This window comes from Diabrotica undecimpunctata, chromosome 7 (assembly GCF_040954645.1).
Source record: "Diabrotica undecimpunctata isolate CICGRU chromosome 7, icDiaUnde3, whole genome shotgun sequence".
Taxonomy (NCBI): Eukaryota; Metazoa; Arthropoda; class Insecta; order Coleoptera; family Chrysomelidae; genus Diabrotica; species Diabrotica undecimpunctata.
In genome coordinates this window covers 133202280-133225681 of record NC_092809.1, presented here as the reverse complement: position 1 = coordinate 133225681, position 23402 = coordinate 133202280, and the positions used below count along the sequence as shown (strand labels likewise).

General features: G+C 34.9%; 1 protein-coding gene across 4 annotated transcripts in view; it reads left to right on the top strand.

The window, feature by feature from the left end:
• The window catches only part of Rph (Rabphilin), a 171508-nt gene that overhangs the window by 5023 nt on the left and 143083 nt on the right, over positions 1 to 23402 (top strand). For all 4 annotated transcript variants that reach the window (XM_072538252.1, XM_072538251.1, XM_072538250.1 and 1 more), the window contains exon 2: positions 20726 to 21001. In XM_072538252.1, coding sequence (XP_072394353.1) covers positions 20925 to 21001 — 77 coding nt within the window. In that variant the 5' untranslated portion in view covers positions 20726 to 20924. The remainder of the gene's footprint in view (positions 1 to 20725; positions 21002 to 23402) is intronic.

Below are 23402 nucleotides of genomic sequence, written 5' to 3'. Positions count from 1 at the left end.
ATAAAATAAGAAAAATCAAATATAGAAAAGATGTGAAAATATTGCTAAGTGTTTCTTGACTTACGGAAGAAACAGCTTAGCAAAATATGGAAAAATGAAATAGACAAATATATAAGTATTTTCTTAACTTACGGAAGAAAATATCTTAGATAAAATATCAGAAATAATAATGCGATATGAAAATATTTCTAAGGGTTCTTTTGACTTACCGGAAAAGAACGACTTAGACACACAATAAAATAACAAGTCAGATATCAGAGAAATACTTCTAAGAGCTCTTTAACTTACCGAAAAGAACTACTTGGATACAAAGTACAAAATCAAATATATAAAATAGAAAAAGCAAGATAAATATTTCTAAGTGTTCTTAACTTACAGAAGAACAACTTAGACACAAAATACAAGAAAAATAAACAATCATAATAATCAAATAAAATATCAAGCAATCAGTACATTAACAAATATAGATTAATGTAATATTCTAACCTGAAAAGGTCTGAATATACAATAATGCTAAAATAAAAAAAATGGTATATAGGAAATCAGAAAATAAAACAATAACTTAGTAGGAACAATAATAGCACCGACTAGGTCTACAGTAGAAGAGGCAAGCTCGACTGACTGATGAGGGAAAATCTACCTGCTTTTATGTAAAACAAATCCTTTGTTTTACGTAGCAAAAGTGCAATTTCCCTGCATCGAGTCAATTAGAAATTTGGGTTTGGCCAAACTTGGAATTCCCAAGTATTTTTACCAATATCCAAATTCCTTGATGCGTCCGGCACGGCTGTCAGCTCCCGGCTGACACGCCTCCGGAGGACATTTCCTGTCGTAGTAGAAGCAACACTAAAATGGCTTCGATATGGACGCAATAGCGACATCTGATAATAAATCCGGAAACTAATTGTCGAAACCAAATTCAGATTTCTGCTTTAATCTGTGCGTTCTAAGAACTACAAGGCAAAACATACGTTGATAAAGATGTAATTAGAGACATGGGGAATCTAAAATTGCATTCCATAACATATATCCTCGACTGAGCAAAAATCCTTAGTGAATTGGTTTTTAGTACTCATAAAGAGTATACCGAAATAAAAGGAAAGACAGTTAAGATTTGATTTCATGTACAGTGCGTCTGTATATCCGCTTATACGTATTTCATCCTAAAAGGAATCTTCGGAGCGGCTATTTACAAACGCTCTGGACGTGAAAACAATCTTTCCTGTCGTAGTAGAAGCAACACTAAAATGACTTCGTTATGGACGCAATAGCGACATCTGATAATAAATCCGGAAACTAATTGTCGAAATCAAATTCAGATTTCTGCTTTAATCTGTGCGTTCTAAGAATTGCAAGGCAAAACAGACGTTGATAAAGGTGTAATTAGAGACAGGAGTAATCTAAAATTGGATTCCATAACATATCTCATCAACTGAGCAAAAATCCTTAGCGAATTGGTTTCTAGTACTCTTAAAGAGTATACCGAAATAAAACGAAAGACAGTTAAGATTTGATTTTACGTACAGTGCATCTGTATATCCGCTTATACGTATTCTCATCCTAAAAGGAATCTTCGGAGCGGCTTTTTACAAACGCTCTGAACGTGAAAACAATCTTTCCTGTCGTAGTAGAAGCAGCACTAAAATGGCTTTAATATGGACACAATAGCGACATCTAATAATAAATCCGGAAACTAATTGTCGAAATCAAATTCAGATTTATGCTTTAATCTGTGCGTTCTAAGAATTGCAAGACAAAACAGACGTTGATAAAGATGTACTTAGAGACATGGGGAATCTAAAATTGCATTCCATAACATATATCCTCAACTGAGCAAAAATCCTTAGCGAATTGGTTTCTAGTACTCATAAAGAGTATACCGGAATAAAAGGAAAGACAGTTAAGATTTGATTTCACGTACAGTGCGTCTGTATATCCGCTTATACGTATTTCATCCTAAAAGGAAATAGCCGCTCCGAAGATTCCTTTTTGGTGGGTTTTGGCAGATCTCAGCACTTTCTTAGTTGTTTTGTTTTAGCCCTTTGTCGTTGATAAGAATTCCTATCCCATTTTTTTTTGTTATGAAACTTCGTCAGTTCTATCAAAATAGTAAAAAGTAGTTCTAATCATATGACAAAAATATTATTTAGCCAGTATGCCTTACTCACTCTCATAATGTCTATACTGATCTTTTCATCTCTTTTGCAGCATTAACAAGCAACCAAGTCGTTATTTTGCTTAATAAATTCTTCATGCCAAGCCCTGACATTCTTTGCACCCTTTGGTGATCTAATACCAGTTCCTAACTAAAAACCATTTTTTCTTTTTTTGTTGACCTATTTGAGTTTATAGGCAGTAGTCCAAAATATCCTTGGAATATCATCTAATGGATAGTTCTTCATCGTAAGTTTTTTTTTTATCTTCGATGGATCTTAGTTAAAAGAAAACATTTCCTTTATCTTCTGTCTAGTGTTATCCCACCCATACTTGGTCACCAGAGCATCGTTTGTAGAAACAAGATGCACCAGATCTGTTCTGGATAGAGGAGGTGGTTGATATTTGGATAAGAGAGGCTATGATATGACGCTTTACTATCCCTTATAATCCTTTATTCATTCCTATTATTTTTATTCAATCTTGATAATTTGACCGAGATTGTGAAAGTGATAAATTCATGGAGATTCAAAAACCCTGTTTTGTTTATAGCAAAATACTTAAATAACAATAATAACAATAATTTTCATCAAATACCAGACAGTTTAATAAATTCATTTATATTATCTATAACGCATAATTCCAAAGCTGAAATTCTATCGAAAACTCTTCATGCGTTTGATGAGAAAATCAAAATTTGCACACCAAAGTAAATTATACATGAATCCATAACTGAGGGATATTTGTTGGAGAACAAGAAATGTGTAGGGGAAATTGTAAATTTGCAATAGTTTACATGATAATGGCATAGCGTTACTGTTTGTACTTTATACAAAGTTTGTATATGGTAATATAATACTACCAAAAACATAAAGTTTTACTTCATTTATTGCTAATTTACAATCTTTAATTGATTAAACTATACAAATTACAAACCAACTAGACTTAATTAAAGAGATCAAATGCATAATTAAAGAAGCTTGCACAACGTTTTTTTTTTAAATATTCTTCTGTAACCACAGCTTAAACCTAAAATTACGCCAAAGAATGATCAAATGCTATATTTGGTCGCGCATTTCTGACAGTAGGATTTTAATTGGCGGCTGGAGCGGACGATATTTACTTTATAAGAATTCTTCTGTCTTCCCTCGTCTATCTCTAGGTTTCTCATATCCTTGTTTTCTGTTGTTAGGTATTCGGTTTTCTCTAAGTTAAGTAAGGGAAGACAAATAAATGGAACAGATAAATTCAAGTATTTAGGAACCATAATATCGAACCAGGGAACAACATAAGAAGATATAAACAACAGACTGAGACAAACAAGAAACTGTATAAGACAACTAAACTCAGTGTTGTGGGATAAGAACATTACGATAAAGACAAAAAAGAGAATATATAACACCCTGACAAGAAGTATCCTGACATATGGGTCCGAAAACTAGACAATAAACAAGAGAAATAGAGGTAGAATAAGAGCAGTAGAAATGGAGTTCCTGAGGAGAAGCTGTAGACTTACAAAAAGAGACAGAATTGAAAACGCAGAGATTAAGCGGAGAATGGGAGTGCAATCAGACATAATCGACTATATAGAGGAGAAGAGACTATCCTGGTACGGCCACGTCAGAAGAGCGGACAGAGGACGCTGGATAAACAAAATCACAGAATGGAGCCCGATTGGAAGAAGAAAGAGAGGAAGACCCCGAAGGTAATTCAGAGATGAAATCGACGAGGCTATGGAGAATAGAACCCTGCGAGATGGAGACTGGAATGACAGGGAAAATTGGAGAAAACGGTTGAGTGAAGGAAGACAGTGAAAACTGTGGAAATCCTTAGTAGTAGTAGTAGTAGTAGAATTCTTATGTGAGGTGGATGTTTCTGAATAAGAACATTAAGGAATGGCAAAGACGCTCCAAACTCAACTTCCATCGTGAATTAAATACTGGGATGTATTCCATTCAGGTGGGAGAGAAAGAGATCTAATGTGTCTTTACCATGGGGCTAAATGACAATTGTGTCATCAACGTACCGTAACCAGCAGGTGGATTTGAGATTTGATGAGGACGGGTCTGTTGCTTCGAAATTTTCCATGTAGATATCAGATATTATGGGAGAGAGGGGGATCCCATTGGGACACCTTTGATTTGACAATAGAAATGGTTTTTGGAATGAAAAGTATGCATTAGACATGCAGTGTTTTATAAGAGATAATGTGTCTTGGGGGATTTGATGTTTAGAGTCAAAGATCTTTTTCTTTACGTGCCATTTCCGCGACGGAAGTTGGCAATCATTATGGCTATTCTGATCTTAGATGCTGCCGCTCTGAATAGTTCGATTGAGGTCAATCCGTACCATCTTCTCAAGTTACGCAACCATGAGATTCTTCTTCTTTCTACACTTCTCTTGCCGTGGATTTTCCCTTGTATAAGTATGTTGTATCGTTCATTACGCATAACATGCCCCAGGTATTGCAGCTTTCAGTCTTGATGGTCTCCAATATTTCCATTCTTTTGTTGACTCTTCTCATGACTTCGTTGTTTGTTACATGCTCGATCCATGCTATCTTCAGGATTCTTCTGTACACTCACAGTTCAAATGCTTCCAACTTTTTAGTGGTCGAGGAGTTAAGTGTCCATGCTTCTATCCCGTAAATCAGAATCGAGAAAATATAATACCTTGCCAGCCTAACTCTCAAGTCTAATGTCAGTTCTCTTGTACAAAGTACCTTTCTCATTTTATTGAAGTTTGTTCGTGCTTTCTCTATTCGAACTTTGATTTCTTTGGAGTAATCGTATGTATGATTAATTATGTGCCAAGTTAATTGTAGTTTTTAACTTGTTCTAAAGTTTTACTGTTAATTGTCATTATTTAGGCTTCATTAGGCTTTCATCATTATTTTGGGTTTTTGATATCCTCATAAATTTAGTTTTCTTGATGTTTATTGATAATCCATATTCTTCTTCATAGTCAACTATCTTGTTCATTAGTTTTTGGAGGTCTTGGAGGTTGCCTGCTATTATGATAGTAACGTCCGCATATCTAATATTGGTAATGGTGTTCCATTGACCTTTATTCCGGCTGTTTCTCCCTCAAGAGCTCTTTTCATAATTTCTTCAGAGTATGCATTGAATAGTAGTGGTGACAATATACACTCTGTCACACTCCTCTTTTAATTTCGAACTCTTCTGATGTGTGTTCGTTAATCTGTATGTGTACCTGCTGTTTATAATATAGATTTGTTATAATTCGAAGGTCATTGTATTGTAATTGTTTTGCAATACAATGACCTTCGCGATCATTAGCTCTTTGTGGCGGACTTTATCGAAAGCCTTGTTGTAATGTATGAAACAGACGTACATATCTTGGTTCATATCCAAGCATCTCTGGACTAGTACTTTGAATGCAAAGAGAGCTTCACGGGTACCTACGGATCTACGGAATACAAATTGGGTTTCTTCAATATCCATATCAAGTATTTGGTATATGCGTTTATGGATGATCTTCAAAAACATTTTAAGTGTGTGAGACATCAGGCTTATGGTGCGGTGGTCGATGCATTCTCTAGAATTTTTCTTTTTTGGAAGACAAATAAATGTTGAGGTCAACCATTCATTGGGTATGTTACCCGACTGATAAATTTCATTAAAGAGCTTTAAGAGAACATTCACGTACTCGTTTTTTATTTTTTAAGGATTTCAAGAGGCAGTTTATCTGGCCCCGGCTTTTTCCGTTTCTGGTGTTCTTTAGTGCATACAATATTTCTTTATTTGTAATTTCTATACTTGTTTCTCTGTCCTCGAAAGATATGTCTTGTAGGTTTCCTCTTTCGTCGTCGAAGAGCTCTTCCATATTATATTCTTTCCATTGTTTTAGCTTTTCGTCAGTCGTTATCATAGTATTTCCATTTTTATCTAAAAGAGTTGTGTTGTGGTTTCTTTTTTGCAGCACTGTCACTTCTTTAACCTTTTTATGTAGATTGAATATGTCGTATTTGTTCTGAAGATCTTTTATCTCTTTCCATCTCATTGTTCCTCATAGTAAGTTCGTTTTGCCTCTCTTATCATTTTTCTGATTTAATTGTTAATGATTTTGTAATTGTGACTATCTTTGTTCTTGACTTGTCTTCTTTGGTCTATCTTGCCGAGTATTTCGTCGGTCATCCAGTTGTCTCTCTTTCTTATCGGTTCTTTTAATATCTGTTTGCATATAACGAGAAGGCAGTTTTTTAATGTTTCCCATTGTTGGTTTATTTCGTAGGTGTTCTAGTTTTGTGTTTCGTAGTGTAGTGAGTATCTCATTTGTCAAAGTTTTCGTATATTTTCTGTTGGAGTTTGTTTTTTATAGCAGCTTCTTTCAGTTTTATAACTTCTAATTTTGGAGTTCTTTAGGGTTTTCTAATACGTTTCAGCTTAAGCGTGACATTAGCGATTAGTGGGTTATGGTCTGATGTAACATTTGCTCCTGGATATGTTTTAACTGATTTGATGGTGTCACGATATCTCTCTTTAATTATTATATAATCGATTTGTAACGCCATCCGTTTTCAAGATACAGGGGGTCGAAGAAAAAAAAAATTTACGCATTATTTACGATTTTGCCGAAACTACTGGCAACATTGTAATGAAATTTTATTCGAATATGTTTTGGAAGCTGGTACATCCCATGAATTTGTTTTTATATCTGATTCTCATAGAGGGCGCTAGTTACACGGATCGTACTAAGTATTAGTCAATAGAACTTTTTTAAGAGTATAATTATTAATCAAAATTTCAAGTAAACTTAAACATCATTCAATTTTACCACGAAAAAGGTACTCTTGGTAAAACTCGATACTGTGTACCATTTTCGGGATATTTTGATTTGAAAATTATGAAGTAATAATTGATGCTGGTAGTAATGATAAAGTTCTAATAGGTATACATCTATTTTCTCCATGTGTGCCATGGAAATCTGACATTTATTGATTGTTATGACGATAAATCAACAATAATTAGAGTTTTAAAACCTTGTTATTTGTAAAATCAAATCAAAATGTACTCAAATGTTGAATACACTGACATGTTATTAACCTTAGGCGAATGTTTAGGATGTTTTAGTGCAGCTGTGACACGTTATGCAGAAAAGTTTCCTAGAAGAAACTTACCAAGTAAAAAAACATTTAGAGCCGTTGAACGACGTTGTCGAGAAACTGGGAATGTGGGACCAAATAAAATAAATTCTGGTAGACCAAGAACAACAAGAACAATTAATAAAGAAAATAATATTTTAAATTTACTTGATCAAGATCCAACAGTTAGCGTAAGGAATATAGCAAGACAAACAAATACTTCTTCTTCAAGTACTTGGCGGATACTGAAAGAACAGCAAGTCCAAGAGCTCTTGCCAGATGATCTACCGGTTAGAGTGGATTTTTGTGAAACATTGCAACAAAGGATAGCCCACAATCCAAATTTTTTAAAATGCATTCTTTTTACGTACGACGCTACCTTTACGCGACAAGGTATGTTTAACTCCCATAATGCACACTACTGGTGTGATGAGAATCCACGAGTCAAAAGGGTATCACATTACCAACACTCATTTAAAGTTAATGTTTGGGCAGCAACTTTAGGTAACAAATTAATAGGTTATCATATTCTACCTGGAAATTTAAATGGTGATATGTATCTTGATTTTTTAAACAATTCCTTATTCGAGATATTAGAAGATTTAATGCTAAACGAGCGAAGATTTTTTATGCACGATGGAGCTCCACCACACTTTGATAGAAGGTGTCGTAATTGGTTGAGTAATCATTTTCCGAATCGATGGATTGGTAGAGGTGCAGAAGCTCCGATTCATTGGCCTCCTCGGTCATGCGATTTTAATCCTTTGGACTACGCAGTTTGGTCGTATATTAGGGAAAAAGTCTATGCTACAGAGGTAAATTCACGCCAACAATTGGAAGAAAGAATTCAACGTCAATTTAATGACATCATAGCCCTACCGTTTAGAAGGTTAATGGAATCTTTAGAAAAAAGAATAAACTTGTGTATTCGCGAAAACGGAGGGCATTTTGAACACTTACTGTAATTGAATTTTATTTTATGTTATGTTTAGTCATTAATTTAATTTTCTTCTTGTGCGTTTTGTTTAATTACTAACTATTTTATACCAGCATCAATTATTACTTCATAATTTTCAAATCAAAATATTCCGAAAACGGTACATAGTATCGAGTTTTACTAAGAGTACCTTTTTCGTGTAAAATTGAATGATGTTTAAGTTTACTTGAAATTTTAATTAATAATTATACTCTTAAAAAAGTTATATTGACTAATACTTAGTACGATCCGTACTAAGTATTAGTCAGTAGTAACTAGCGGCCTCTATGAGAATCTGATATAAAAACAAAATCATGGGATGTATCAGCTTCCAAACCATATTCGTATAAAATTTCATTACAATGTTGCCAGTAGTTTCGGCAAAATCGTAAAAAATGCGTAAAATTTTTTTTTCTTCAACGCCCTGTATCTTGAAAACCGATGGCGTTACAAAAATTTTTTACTAAGTAAACCCCAATTATTTCTCAGTTTTTTACCTACCCTAGAGACGGGTTTACCTTTTTTTGAAACACCCTGTATAACCGTCTCATACGTAATTTAAAGAACGTGTTTGTGATTATTAGCTTTTGTTCTTGGCAGAATTGTATTAGGCTATCTCCTCTATCGTTACGTCCAAGATGGAAATGGTTTTATCAATAGGAATGTTGGTAAATAAAGAAATAATGTTATAAGTAACTAGTATATCTGAGAGTGAAATAGAAATGCTTTTCAGAAGATCAATGATATGGAAAAAAATTTTGACAAAGGACGAGACGTTTTTGGCTAACGGTTGTAAGGATAAGGTGAGATATTTTGCCAATTTCTGAGTGGGGCAGTTGTATGCGCGAGCGAATGACTACGATATCATTTAACCGATTATGACCAATATTGATTTATTAGATGTAGCATTCCTAAGTGTAGCAAGAGATCTATACGTCTTAAAGGTTTCGTGTTTATATAGTCTGCTCCAACGTTTTCTGTCTTATTCGTTTGTAAACTAAAGTTTGTCTTTCATGTAGATCATTTTTATTTAATTAAAACACGTATTATTAACAATAAAATAAAGGGTAGAAAACCCTCCAGATGAATAATCATTAGGGTAAAGATCTCATTTCTCGACTAATTAAAGTAACAAACTTAAAAGTTTAGAAAAGTTAATTAAAAACGATGAAATTAAGTTGAGAAAATTTGAGTTATTTCTGTTTATGTTTTCACCCAAAAAGTTGGTAATTGTATTTGAAAAGGGAAATATTTGACTACGCATCGACAAAAACGACAACTTTATTGTTCCTTTAAAAAATGTACAAGCGACGGTATTATTATTACAAAAAATGTTAAATACAGTTTTAGGTCATCGTAAAAGTCTTCCAATTGTGACTTTCGAACTTTGACATTGGTAGCGGCCATATTCTTGAAGTTACATTTGCCACATTGGCTTTTCTTTATTTAGTCTGTTTTTCTAAACCATCTAAGATGGATATATCTTATAACACGTGTAAATGATAAAATTATATAATGTTATCAAAATGGGTGTTCTGTTCGGCCAACCTTCCGCGCGCTTCGTCCAATTTACAGTAGTCATAATTGTTTTGCAGTGAGAACCTGGGTAAATGAAAACAATGACCAAGGTAGAGAAATAAGGACACGCATTGAAATTGCAAGACAAGCATTTATAAAAATGAAAACAATGTTTGTCAATCGAGACCTTCCTCTGGATCTGAGGATAAGAGCCTTAAGATGCTACGCGTTCTCGACTTTGTTGTATGTAATTGAAAGCTGGACACTAAAAGTGGATAATATAAAGAAGTTGGAATCATTTGAGATGTGGTGCTATAGAAGGATTTTGACCATAGACCCAACGAGTTACAAACGCAGAAGTGTTAAGAAGGCTACAAAAGGATTGCGAGGTCATAAAGCACATCAAAACAAGAAAGCTGGAATATTTAGGCCACATTACTAGAGGTGCGAAATATGAGATATTAAGGCTCATAATGCAAGGTAAAATCAAGGGTAAAAGATCCATAGGAAGACGAAGAATTTCCTGGCTGAGAAACCTAAGAGAGTGGTATAGTTGCAGCTCACTAGAGGTTTTTAGAGCAGTCGCCAATAAGGTACGGATAGCTGTGATGATAGCCAACCTCCGATAGGAGAAGGAACTACAAGAAGAAAAAGAGAACTAGTTTTAATGTGGTTAATAAATGTAAGTCAACTAGTTTAGTAAGCAACCAACCAAGACCAGTACGTCGAAGGAATGCAAGATCTACCAAAAACATGACACTTTACAGGAGTATCCGAGGCAGTCGATTTCACGTCACTCACATGAACTTGGCGTTTTACAGACAAATTTTATGGGCCTGTACCCATACAAAATTTAGCTGATTCAGAACTTAAAAGTAAATGACAATAAACAACTACATGTGTGCTGAATGTGCTCTGGAGCAGTTGAAAACTGCCCCTTATTTTCAACTAAAGATCGTCCTCGGTGATGATTTCTGGACAAATAGGATGTTAGCAAACAGAATTTTCGAATTTGGAACAGTATTAATCCAAAAAAGATCCAAGAGTGTCCAGCGCACCCCAAAAAAGACACTGTTTGGCGCAGATTTTGGACGGCAGTGTTATTGGTCCATATGTCTTTGAGATCGACGCTACCCAGGTCATCACTGTTAAAGGTGAGCGTAATAGATCGGTGATTGCCAACTTCTTCTGGCCTGAATTGGATGATATATACACAGCTACGTTCCACATAGCTCGTGCAACATTGAACACTCTGCTCGAGCCATTTTAGGGAGGTACTTATTGTTGCAGGTTTAGAACTTTTCATAAACTATTAAATTAACTATTAAACGAAAATTATTTCTACGTCCTAGCTGCAACTCCTTCTAAATGCGTGCAGTACGATTAAAAGGGGAAGAAAACACCACCACTGCAAGAATTACGCAATATTGGTGCGAGTAGTCACCCCCATTTAGATTTCCGGGCTGAGTAGATCAAATAATGCATCCACGAGAATCGACAACTACGTCATCTTCGCGTATGTTCGCTGTTCCTTGCGACCAAAAGCCGACCTACGTGGTAAGGTACAAAGTTATATACATTATATTGTTGCTGATACACAAGTAGGTTTCTTCTTCTTCTTTCTTGGCACTACAATTTTAAGTGAGTCTTGGTTGCGTTTATTATTTTCCTCCACGCTTGCTGATCTTGTGCAGAAATCTCTCATTGTTGTACCCCTATCTTACGTAGATCACTCTTTTCATCTTTTTTTGGACGACTATCTTTCTTCTTGGCTAAACAACTGACCTTCTGCCGTCGGACCTTTCCCAGAAGGTTGTATTTAGTAGTCTTTCATCATTCGATCTCAGTACATGCCCTACTTATCTTATCCGATTTACCTTAATGTATCGTACTATGTTTTCTTCTCCATAAAGTTCTTAGAGTTTCTGGTTATGACTTTAACTCCACTCTCCTTCTATCCTGTCTCTACAAGGCCCAAAGATCGTTAGGAGGATCTTCCGTTCTAAGTCTGATAATTTTGTTGTTTCACGCTGGCTCAGTATTCAAGTAGGAAATAATATGCTCTATTTCCTGCCATGATTATAGATGCTTTAACTTTTTCATATCTATTTTCAGCTGTCATCACTGCTTCCAAGCATTAGAATTCTTTGACATCTTCTAAATTGTATTCATTTATAGAAATGTTTAGTCGAATTCTTAGCCTAGGATTTTTGGTAAATACCATGTTCTACTTCTTGATGTGCCTATCCGTTACGAATGTTGGCGATCATCATGGCAATCTTTATCTTATCTGCAGCAGCGCGGAAAAGCTGCACAGATGTTGTATTGAACCAGATTCTGAGGTTCTTTAACCAAGATGTTGTTCTTCTTTCTGGACCTTCCTTTTCCAAATATTTTTCCTTGCAGGATGGCTTGAAGAAGAGCATATCTGGATTCATTTCTCATAATATGTCCGAAGAACTGTAAATTTCGGGATTTGATGGTGGTCAGTACCTCTCGGTTCTTATTCATTCTTCTGAGGACCTCCTCATTTGTGACTCGGTCACTCCACGAGATCTTAAGCATTCTCCGATATAGCCACATCTCAAATGCTTCCAGTTTTCTGCACATATCTTCGTTCAAGGTCCACGATTCAACACCATAAAAAAGGACAGAGAAGACGTAGCATCGCAGCATTCTTACTTTTGTATCAAGAGAGAGGTTGTGACTCTTGAAGAAGGCCCCCATCCGATTGAAGGTGGATCTAGCTTTTCCGATGCGTGCTCTAATCTCCTGGTTGTTGGTCCATTCTTCAGTTATTATGGTGCCGAGGTAGTTGTAGTACGTCACTCTTTCTACAGCGGATTGGTTGACGTAGAGTTGATTTTCTGTTATTCTTTTCTTGCTAATTATCATAAGCTTTGTCTTCTTAACGTTTATATTGAGTCCATATTGTTGACTGTAATACGTGATTTTGTTCATAAGAACTTGTAGGTCTTCTAAGTTGTCCGCAAATACTATGGTGTCATCTGCATATCTGATGTTGTTTAGCCGGTAACCATTTAGTAGAATACCTTTTTCAGTTTCGTGCAGAGCTTCGATAAATATTCTTTCAGAGTAAAATACCATGTACTTGGTGTTATCTTCGTTGACCTTAAGGACATATCTTCGCTTCTCCTTTTTCTGGCCAATCCTATTTTTCATTCTCCACATTTCGTCCTATTATACAAACAAAATATCTACCGGTTTCGTGTGACTCAAAATCTATGTCATCCTTGGCCATTTGGAATACCCAAAATCGAGATGTATTGTTTCGGCTTTAAGAACAATTTACCCAACTTTTTACACTCTTATTTTTTCTACTTATCTACAGTTACAACGCCTTACAAATAAATTTTAATTTAAGGAAAATTCCGGAACCGAATTTTTATTTTCAATGTCCATTGTTTTGTAAAATTTTTATACCTTCTGTTGATGATATATATATATATATATATATATATATATATATATATATATATATATATATAAATATAAATATATATGTATATATATATATATATATGAATATTCCAAATGTAGTACTATAGACGAATATTAAGGATTTTTTGTAAAGACTAACTTACTTGTAAAGATTTCCATTCAACAAAGAATGAAAATCAGTTTCTAGATAGAGAAACCAGCAAGAGTATAAGGCTCACATGTAAGTTTGAACGGAACTGGATATTAGAACAAGAGAAAGTGGAATAAGTAGAAGTGAGATAAAGAAACAAAGATGATCTAAGCAAGAATAAGACAGGTTAATGAAACAAGTACAGACAATTTGTCTAAAATTGTGAAGAAAAAAAAATGACCCGGTATGGTAAGAATGTAACAATTATGATAAATATATTTCATTTAATTACCTAATAATAAAAAATTAAAACCAAATGTGAACCATGACCCAGTTATTGGTTTTCCTTTGTTAAACTTAGTTTTATTTTATTTAACTACTGTTGTTAAATTACGCCTTATCGTTTGATAAATACCGTTTTTTGTATTTTAGAGACGTATAAAACATTCAAATTAATTCAGAAAGAATTTCGATAACACTTATTTATTGTAGCTATTTTCCAACGTTTTTAATTACATATTAAAATAAATTGCTATTGAATTCTTTAACGTGTACAGACAATATCTAGGTTTTTATTTCGTTTTTATTAATTATTCAATCGTCAGAAAGCTGTTTTTGTGTGTATCCTCTTGTTGATTTACTTATGTGTCCCCATGCGAAAGATGCATATGTTAATATTGGAAGTATGATGCTGGTAATAAGTCTTATTTTCATTTTTAGTCTTAATTTGCTTTTTCTACCTATAAGTTCTCCTATTGCCGCTCTGGCTGTGGTTGTTTTTTGGATGGTTAGGTCCACATGTTGCGTGAAGGTTGGTCCTTGATCCATTCTGACTCCTAGGTATTTTGCTTCTCTCTTCCATTCGACGGGATTGTTTTGTACCGTAAGTTCGTCTGTGGTTTCTCTTCTCTTTTTAAACATGACTCCTTGAGCCGAACCGAACCCTAGTACCTAGTGGCCGCCCAAGTACGATCAGATTAGTCCTGTCATGGCTCCACTGTATCCTTAGCTTCTCATTTTGTATCTCAGTCCTTTATGCCAAACTCTATCGTAGGCTTTGCTTACGCCTAGGAAGGCTGCTCCTGTATACTGGTTGTCGTTGAATCCAGCTGCTATATACTCTGTTAGTCTATGTACTTGTAGTTCCCTGGAGTATTTTGCTCGGAATCCAAACTGAGCTTCTGGGACTATTCCTAACCTGTCTGTTTCTGATTGGAGTCTGCTTAGTATGACTCTTTCTACAATCTTGCTGACTGCTGGAATTAAGCTTATCGGCCTGTAGTTTTGCAGAAACGTGTGGTTTTTTCCTGACTTTGATATCATAATAACATGGGCTTCCTTCCAGATATTTTAGAGCTCTCTTTGGGTGACGGTAACGGGTGATGGTTCACCAACCTTAACATCAGATAAAAGAGATAAGGTGTACCTAAGGTGATACGATGCAAGAGAAGTGTAGGAAGAAGAAGAATCTCATGGTTGCGTAACTTGAGGGAATGGTACGGATTCACATCAATTAAACTATTCAGAGCAGCAGCATCTAAGATTAGAATAGCCATGATGATTGCCATCCTCCGTCGCGGAGATGGCACGTGAAGAAGAAGAAGGTGATACGGTGTGAAAAAGGTTTTCGTTTTCTTTTGTCTTCCCCCTCTTTATGTGCTTATCGCCATTAGAGTTGTCGTATAATCCTTCTCCAGTGCAAGACTGCACAAGGCATCGTCATGTTTTGTTTACTAATAAATTCGAGGGTCTCTTTTCCAAAAAGAGGGTGAGTTTAATTAGTTGACTTGTTAGGGAGAGTGTGCATGGCGCATAATTCATTGGAAGCTGCACTTTGGCAGCAGTTACTGCCAGATCGAATCCAACAGTATTAAGGACTTCTTCTTCTTCCATAGTTGGTTTAGAAACGTCCCACTTCATTATTAAAAAAGATGTAGCGATAATAGATTGGTCCGATTAAGATAAAGATCGACAAAAAATTTGAAAGGAAACAAGAAAAAAGTTCTGGTTGCCCTATTAGTCCATTGCTTGTGTCACTTCAGTATTCTCTTTGATCCCAATTCATCAAAATTAAAACAAATTTAAATTAAATAATAAAAACATCAAAATTTTCACTTAATTTATAACTAACTTAACTAACATATTCCGGTTAAACAGATTAATATTTCCTCGTCTTATATTCCTACAAAAACTTTCCCCAACAGCCAATTTCCGACAATATAAGACGTTATTGTATGAGGATAATTTGATACACCCACATAATCTTGTAGAGAAAATTCTAGGGGGTATTCAAAGGAGTCTAAAAATAAACATTGCTCCGGAAATAAATTAAAGTGAAATGTTAGGGACGTGACGTGGAAGTTAATCATAACATTCGATCAAGCTAAATTAAGATGCGATGTTTAGGTATTCTAATAGACAAAGAATAAATATGTGGAAGAAAATACAATAGTTTATTAAATATAAAAGAAATAATAAGTCATCTAAACATACAGGGTGATTCATAATTTTTTTTGGAAAATTCTGTAGTAAAAAGCAGAGTCAGAATTTATCTAGATGTATAATATATAGTCCATAACTTTATCGCCGATACAAGTGTACCTAATTTATACACATCTTTTCTGTTTCTTGATATGTTTATGTGTTAACGTGCAAATTTTCCGAAATCATCTGCCCTGTTATACACTCTGGGCCAAAATTAACCGGCCACCTTAAAGATGGGTAATTTTTGATTTTTTATATCTCCCAATCAACGGAAGATAAATTGAAAGAATGGGAAAACTATATTAAAATTCTTTTTTACGACATACGATAAGAACCAAGATTGGAAAATAACAACGAAGGGCCAACAATTCTGAAATCTGAAATCATAAATGCAATTAATCATCTTAAAACAAATAAAAGCCCAGGACCAGACGGAATATACCCAGAAACGTTAAAATTAATCAGCGAAGAAAATATCGAAATATTTGTCCCTTTATTCAATCGCATTTATGATACAAGCAAAATACCCCAAGATTGGCTGGAGTCAATATTCATCCCACTACCAAAAAAGCCAAACCCACAACACTCCAATGAGTTCCGTCTGATAAGCCTTATGAGTCATGCAGTAAAAGTCCTACTAAAAATCGTACATAATCGTATCTATAGAAAGTGCGAAACAATCATCGGAGACGATCAGTTTGGGTTCAGAGCCGGCATGGGAACGAGAGAAGCCCTGTTCAGTTTACTAGTTCTCACCCAAAAATGCTACGACCAACAGAAAGATATATTTATATGCTTTATAGACTTCGAAAAAGCATTTTATAGAGTAAGACACGATGACAAAGGACATCACATTCTTAAAAAACTTGTACTGGAACCAAAACGCCAGAGTTAGGATCGAAGGTTCCACATCTGCAGAAGTAGAAATTAGGAGGGGAGTTAGACAGGGATGTGTTCTGTCGCCTCTGCTGTTTAATCTTTACTCCGAGTTTCTATTTAAAGAAGTATTGGAGGATTCCAAGGATGGAGTCAATGTGAATGGCGTAAATATCAACAGTATCAGATACGCCGATGATACAGTGTTAATTGCGGATTCCGATTTAGGTCTACAACGACTCATCGACAAGACCAACTCGACCTGTGAGCAATTTGGTATGAAAATAAACATTTGCCGGTTTGACAATCCATTCATGATATACTGGATATCAGATTGGGGGATATTGTGCCACTCCGCTACCGCTAGAGTACCAGCCCCTGCATCCTCTTCAAAGAATGCAGGGGCTGGTACTCTTGCTCTTACCCGTCTTTTGAGGTTGTCCCAAATATGCTCAATTGGGTTAAGATCATGACTGTGTGCTGGCCATGGTAGAACTTAAATCCCGACCTCATTAAGGTACTCGCGGGTAGATCTTGCTGTATGGCAACGTGCATTGTCATGCATTAGTCTGAAGTTATCACCCATAAATGGTGCAAACGGCATGACATGGTCTTGGAGAACTTCTTGCACGTATACTTGGGCACTCACACTGCCTCTACCGAACACAACAAAATCAGTACGCGCTTCGTAAGAAATACCTCCCCAAATAATTATTGACCCTCCTCAGTAAGCCACTGTTTCGGTTATAGCGCATGCAGCAAACCTTTAATTTTAACGCCTATAGACATGTTGGCGTCCATCTGGACCTTTTAGGGCTATTCTGCTCGTATCTGAGAACAGTATATTCTTCCATTCCGCCATAGTCCAGTTAGCATATTCTCGCACAAAATGAAGTCTGGCCCTACGGTGTTGTGGGAGCAGTTGTGGTGCGCGAGCTGGACGAAAAGCTCTCAAGTTTATTTCTGACAGTCTTCTTCTACTCGTTTGTCTACTCACACTATCGTTTCTCACCTCAAGAAGAGACCTACTAGCTTCAGGAGCGGTGCAAAAGCGATTTCTCAATACTTTAGTGACAATGAAGCGGTCATCTGAACTGAAGTGGATAGTTTTTGGCCTTGACCTGGCTTGAGGTTGTACGATCCCTCCCGAAATCGTCTGATGGCATCTTGTACCGTAGTTCTGGGTACATCGAGTATACCAGCGACATGACGTTGACTGTAACCAGCATCAACTAAAGCCACTGCTCTAGCAGCATCAGTTGGAATGAGTGGCATTTTTAAAATCATAAACAATAAATAAGCACTAAAATTTCAACTAAAACAATATTCGCTCACATTATATAAAATTACAATATTAATTTTTAATTTTAATTACAAATTGTTCAAGAATTGTTATTAACACGGAAACAGATTTGTAACAATGTCGACTATATGTCAAAAATCCTTCGATGATAAAAATTTAGGAAACAAACTGCCACATGTAATGTAAACAAAACAATAATAAAGGTGAGGTTAATTTTGCTGGTGAGTTAAATCGTCTGTATTGATGAAAAACATGGCTAGTTGTTAAACTACCTAACTTTTGTATTATCCAACATCAGCAAATGAATCAAAAAACAAAATGTTAAGAAAACATGAGGCTATAGTTAAGTTTTAATTTCAATATTTTATAAATGCTAGAATATTCCACAGGGTGATGCAAACTTTATGAAAAAAACACAGTTTAATTCGTACAGCCGGAATACAATGAAAATTTATCTGTTCAGCAAGCATATTATAACGATATTGTCAAGGAATAAGGCTATAACATTTTAAAAAAATCACTTAAATCGGACAACAGGTTTAGGAGATATAAGACATCAAAAATTACCCATTTTTAAGGTGGTTGGTTAATTTTGGCCCAGAGTGTATATGGTCTTTCTTTCTTCGCTCTCTTCCGGTTTGCCAATATTTCCACTGTAACCTTTCTTGTTCATATTTTATGTTGTGCATTTCGAATTGCCATTTTAGTTTTGTTTTTTAATCTCTTCTGACATCGTTTAATTTAGTTAATCATTTAAATTAAAATGAAAAAGGCAGAAAAGATTTGATTTCACGTACAAAGCGTTTGTGTATCTGTTGATACGTATTTCGACTTAATAAGTCTCATCAGAACAGTTATTCATAGCCGTTCTTAACGTGAAAAATAATCTTCTCTGTCTTATTAGGAAGCAACCATAAAATGGCGTAGTTATGGACGCAATAGCGACATCTGATAGAAAAATCGGTAAGATAGTTTCGAAACAAATTCAGATTTCTGCTTTAATCTGGAGCCTTCTAAAAATTGCAAGGCATAGCCAGACGTTGATAAAGATGTTAAGAACGGCTATGAATAACTGTTCTGATGAGACTTATTAAGTCGAAATACGTATCAACAGATACATAGACGCTTTGTACGTGAAATCAAATCTTTTCTGTCTTTTTCATTTTATTCGGATCTACTCTGTATGAGTACAAGAAACAAATTCGTTAAAGATTTCTGCTTAGTTGAGGAGACATGTCCTGGAATACAAATTTTAGATTCCCCATGTTTCTATTAACATCTATTAACATCTATTAACATCTATTAACATCTATTAACATCTTTATCAACGTCTGTCTATGCCTTGCAATTTTTAGAAGGCTCCAGATTAAAGCAGAAATCTGAATTTGTTTCGAAACTATCTTACCGATACTTCAAATTAAATTTGCCTTTTTAAACACATAGAACACTGAGTAATCCAAACTAGCAGGAAGTATTTAAATATTATGTTTATTTGTAATTGAGCCACAATTATTGGTTATGATGAAAATCACATTTTTAACTAACTAATGTTGTAATATTGTAATGTAAATTTTGGAACATTGTAACCATCAAGGTCTAGGTTTTTGGGCGCCAATGTGTAACCATCGAATGATATATCAGACATGGTGGGTGCTAGAATGCTCTTTAGAATAGCTCAAGACAGAGACAGTTTCACCATGTTAATCGCCAACGTCAAGGGGACTTGATAGGGCACGTTAAGAAGAAGGTGGGTGCTAATGGAGAACAATAAAACTCACAACTTTCTTTAGGAGACAATTATTAGGCTTCGTCTAGCCTAGAATAAATAAAAAGCAAGATAAACGACGAATGCATGTGACATAAATGAGAATGGGTAGATAGATGGTGATGTTGTGACAAATAAGAATAAAATTAAGAATTAGTAAAATAGGGGAAATCAACGGTGGTACTAATTGCTGCCAAAATGAGAGAGCACAGGTGAGATGGTTTGGACATCGCTGAAGCGTTAATCGTCCATTAGGCTGGTTTGCATGTTCCTGGAAAGAACACGAGAGAAAGACCGAAGAGGGTTTTGATAAGAAATTTTAGTTGGAATAGCTATATTTTGTTCTAAACTGGATATTACTGTTGATCTAGACTAGACTGTAAAAATGTAAATTCTACTTTTGTCGATTAAGTATCGATACCCTCTAGGTATTTTTAAATGGCACATGTACTGGTTGTGGACCTTGACAAAATAGCAAGAGGTCATCAGCATAGATAGCGTATTGAAGTGGTGCTATTACTATTGACCATATGTCACTGATATATTATCATACAATACAAAACGTTTGTATTTTGAGAACGATTTCCGAATTGGAAATTGAAACGTCAATAAACGTACTTTAACCTTTAATTGTGGCTTATTCCCATTTAAATAGTAATTATGTTAAACATGTAGGTCGGAATAAACTCAATAGTTGAAAAAAGTTTAATTGGTATCACAATAGATTACCGTATAGCTGTCGCAATAAATCGCTGCAATTTTTGTAAAAATTTATTTGACATCCATAATTGTATAACATGGAATGATAATTGTTTACCTATTATAGACAATTTACACCTTTTTGCTTGAATGTTACGTAACGTAGATTCTTTGAGGTTTTCATCCCAAATACTGACCGTACATATGTATGTAATTTACTTTCACAAATTTACCTAAAAATCTCTTTTTTCCAGGCTACCTGACAAAGTGACCACTTATCAACGCTGGATTGAACTTACCGGACATAAAGCATAGGAATTCTTGTCGGTATTAATAGATTTCCAACCCTACGTCGAGCTCTTTGCGCTGGAATCCAGGTAAACAAGGGGAAAAAGCAGAGACAAGCGCTAAGTGCCGGCATTTTACCAAGATTTTCATTAGTCTAGCCCTATAATGGTCGATTTCGGACAGAAGGAGCGTATCAACAGATTCGTTTGTCCCAACGACAGGCAATTAGCGCTGAGGGCTAAGTAAGTACATATTTTATCACTGGCTCGGTTCTCGTTTGAGGGGGAGGAAACCGGTGGTATATTTGGATGGTGTTTTGCAAAAATGAACTAACCTTCAACTAAAAAAACCAAATTTTATAATTGTAAACTGTAGTAAATTTCATTATAGCTAATTTTGATAATATCACCAAAATGAGAGTTGTTAAATTTTTAGTAATGCTAAAATTGACATCTACATCGTTCTAATAAAATACGTACAAAAAATGTATTATCACATCAATATTCTTTTTCTAATTTAACCGTCGTCGCAGTTCGCTCTACAATAAATTTGGGAGTCCATTATGCAGTCTCCACAAACGCTCTTCACAAAAGAAAACTAATAATTCTGGAACTTCTATGGACCAACTTAGTGTAAATTACCTTTTTCAAAAATGTTTTCTAAGAGAGCTAGGGCTCTTTGAAGAATGAACCCCAATATTGGCTTAATTTAAATATCTTCAAAACAGTTGTCTTTTAAGTGATAACATTTTATACAGGATGTTTCAAAAAAGTATGTCATAAATTAAATTACGCATTCCGGGAACAAAAATAAATTTAAAATCCACAAGGAAACAAAGTTCCTGTATTTGGCTGTATACCAAATATTAAAAAATTTTTGAATAAAATCCTTTATAAAAAGGTATATAAAAAACCCAGTTGGGCTATGTTGAATTGACAAAACGTTTTCGGAATAAGTATTCCATCATCAGTGTCTAGTTAATACATGGGTGTAGCCACTAAATATGTGGGTAAAAACCCTTTAAAAATTATTGAATGAAATTTAGTTTACATTATGTCTAATTTACAGTTAAGATGGTAAAGTTACCGTTGGATTGGTAACATGGCGACATATGACTCTACATTAAGTTGCAAGTCCTGAGACGGTATGTCTACGAGGACTTTATCAAAGCAACTGATTTGCAGTTCTCTGCCAGACTCTGCCAGATTTTGAGTTGTTTATAGCATGTTGGACTTCAGATTTTAATATTATTGGAGTTTCCTCGTTATCAATTTGTGTATACTTGGACATACATCTTGGATACTATTGAAGTATACATCAGTTGGTGTTATTACATTTTCTTCTATAAAATATGTGTCGAACTGGGAAGTCTGGTCACTATATTTTGTAAGAAATTATGGACAATATTCAGTCAATAGATTTTGATAATCATTTTTCCAATCTTTTAGCGGTATTAGGATGAGATGATTTTTTTCATTTCTAGCAGTTTTTAGCGATTTTATTGTTATCCATGCTTCGCTTGGATTCGAAATCCAAGCGAAGCATGGAAATAAAAAATCAACAAAAGACACAACAAATAAGCACTCTGCTAAAACACCCGAATATAAAACGAGAACTAACGCTGGAAATTAACAAAGAGTTAAGCAAAACAATTATCAATGATAATAAAGATTCCAATGAAAAATGGGAAACATTTAAGAACACATTAATGATGCCAATTAAAGATACGCTGAGTAGTCACAAAATCGATGAAGCTAAGACTCCATGGATTACAGATGAGATCCGGCAATTAATAGACAAAAGAAGTGGTACAACGACAAATGTTTAGAGATAGAAGAATTCCAGAGAAATCATGACAGTTTTAAATTGCACAAAAAAATGAAAGAATTAGCAGGTATAAGACGGTCCAACAATAGTAACACCCTGGTTGATACGAATGGTAAAATAATATCTGATATCAAAGGTAAACTAAACAGATGGAGAGAATACGTACAAGAATTGTTTGAGGATGACAGGACACAACAAGATAGCATGAACGATTGCGAGGAACATGATATAGGTCCAAATATAACGAAGGATGAAATAATACATGCAATAAATCTGGCAAAATCTAATAAAACTGCGGGGCCTGACACAATTCCAACTGAAATAATTAAATTAATATCAGAAGATCAGATCAATGTATTAGTAGACTTATATAATACTATATATAATACGGGTATTATTCCTAGAGATTGGCTCAAATCAACATTTATTACATTACCAAAAAAACCTAATGCAAAGGAATGTAATGACCACCGTATAATTAGTCTAATGAGTCACACAAAAAATAAAAATATTCTTAAAAATTATCCATTTAAGAATTTTCAGAAAAGTGGAACAAGACATCACTGAAACCCAATTTGGATTTAGGAATGTCATGGGTACACGAGAGGCATTATTTGGATTTAACGGCCTCATGCAAAGATGTATGGATGTAAACCAACCATTCTATCTTTGTTTTATTGATTACAATAGGGCGTTCGATAAGGTCCGACACAACCGTCTTATACAGTTACTTAAAGATAAACACATTGACAAAAAAGACTTAGAGAAGAATAATAACTCATCTCTACTTTAACCAAACAGCAAAAGTCAGAGTAG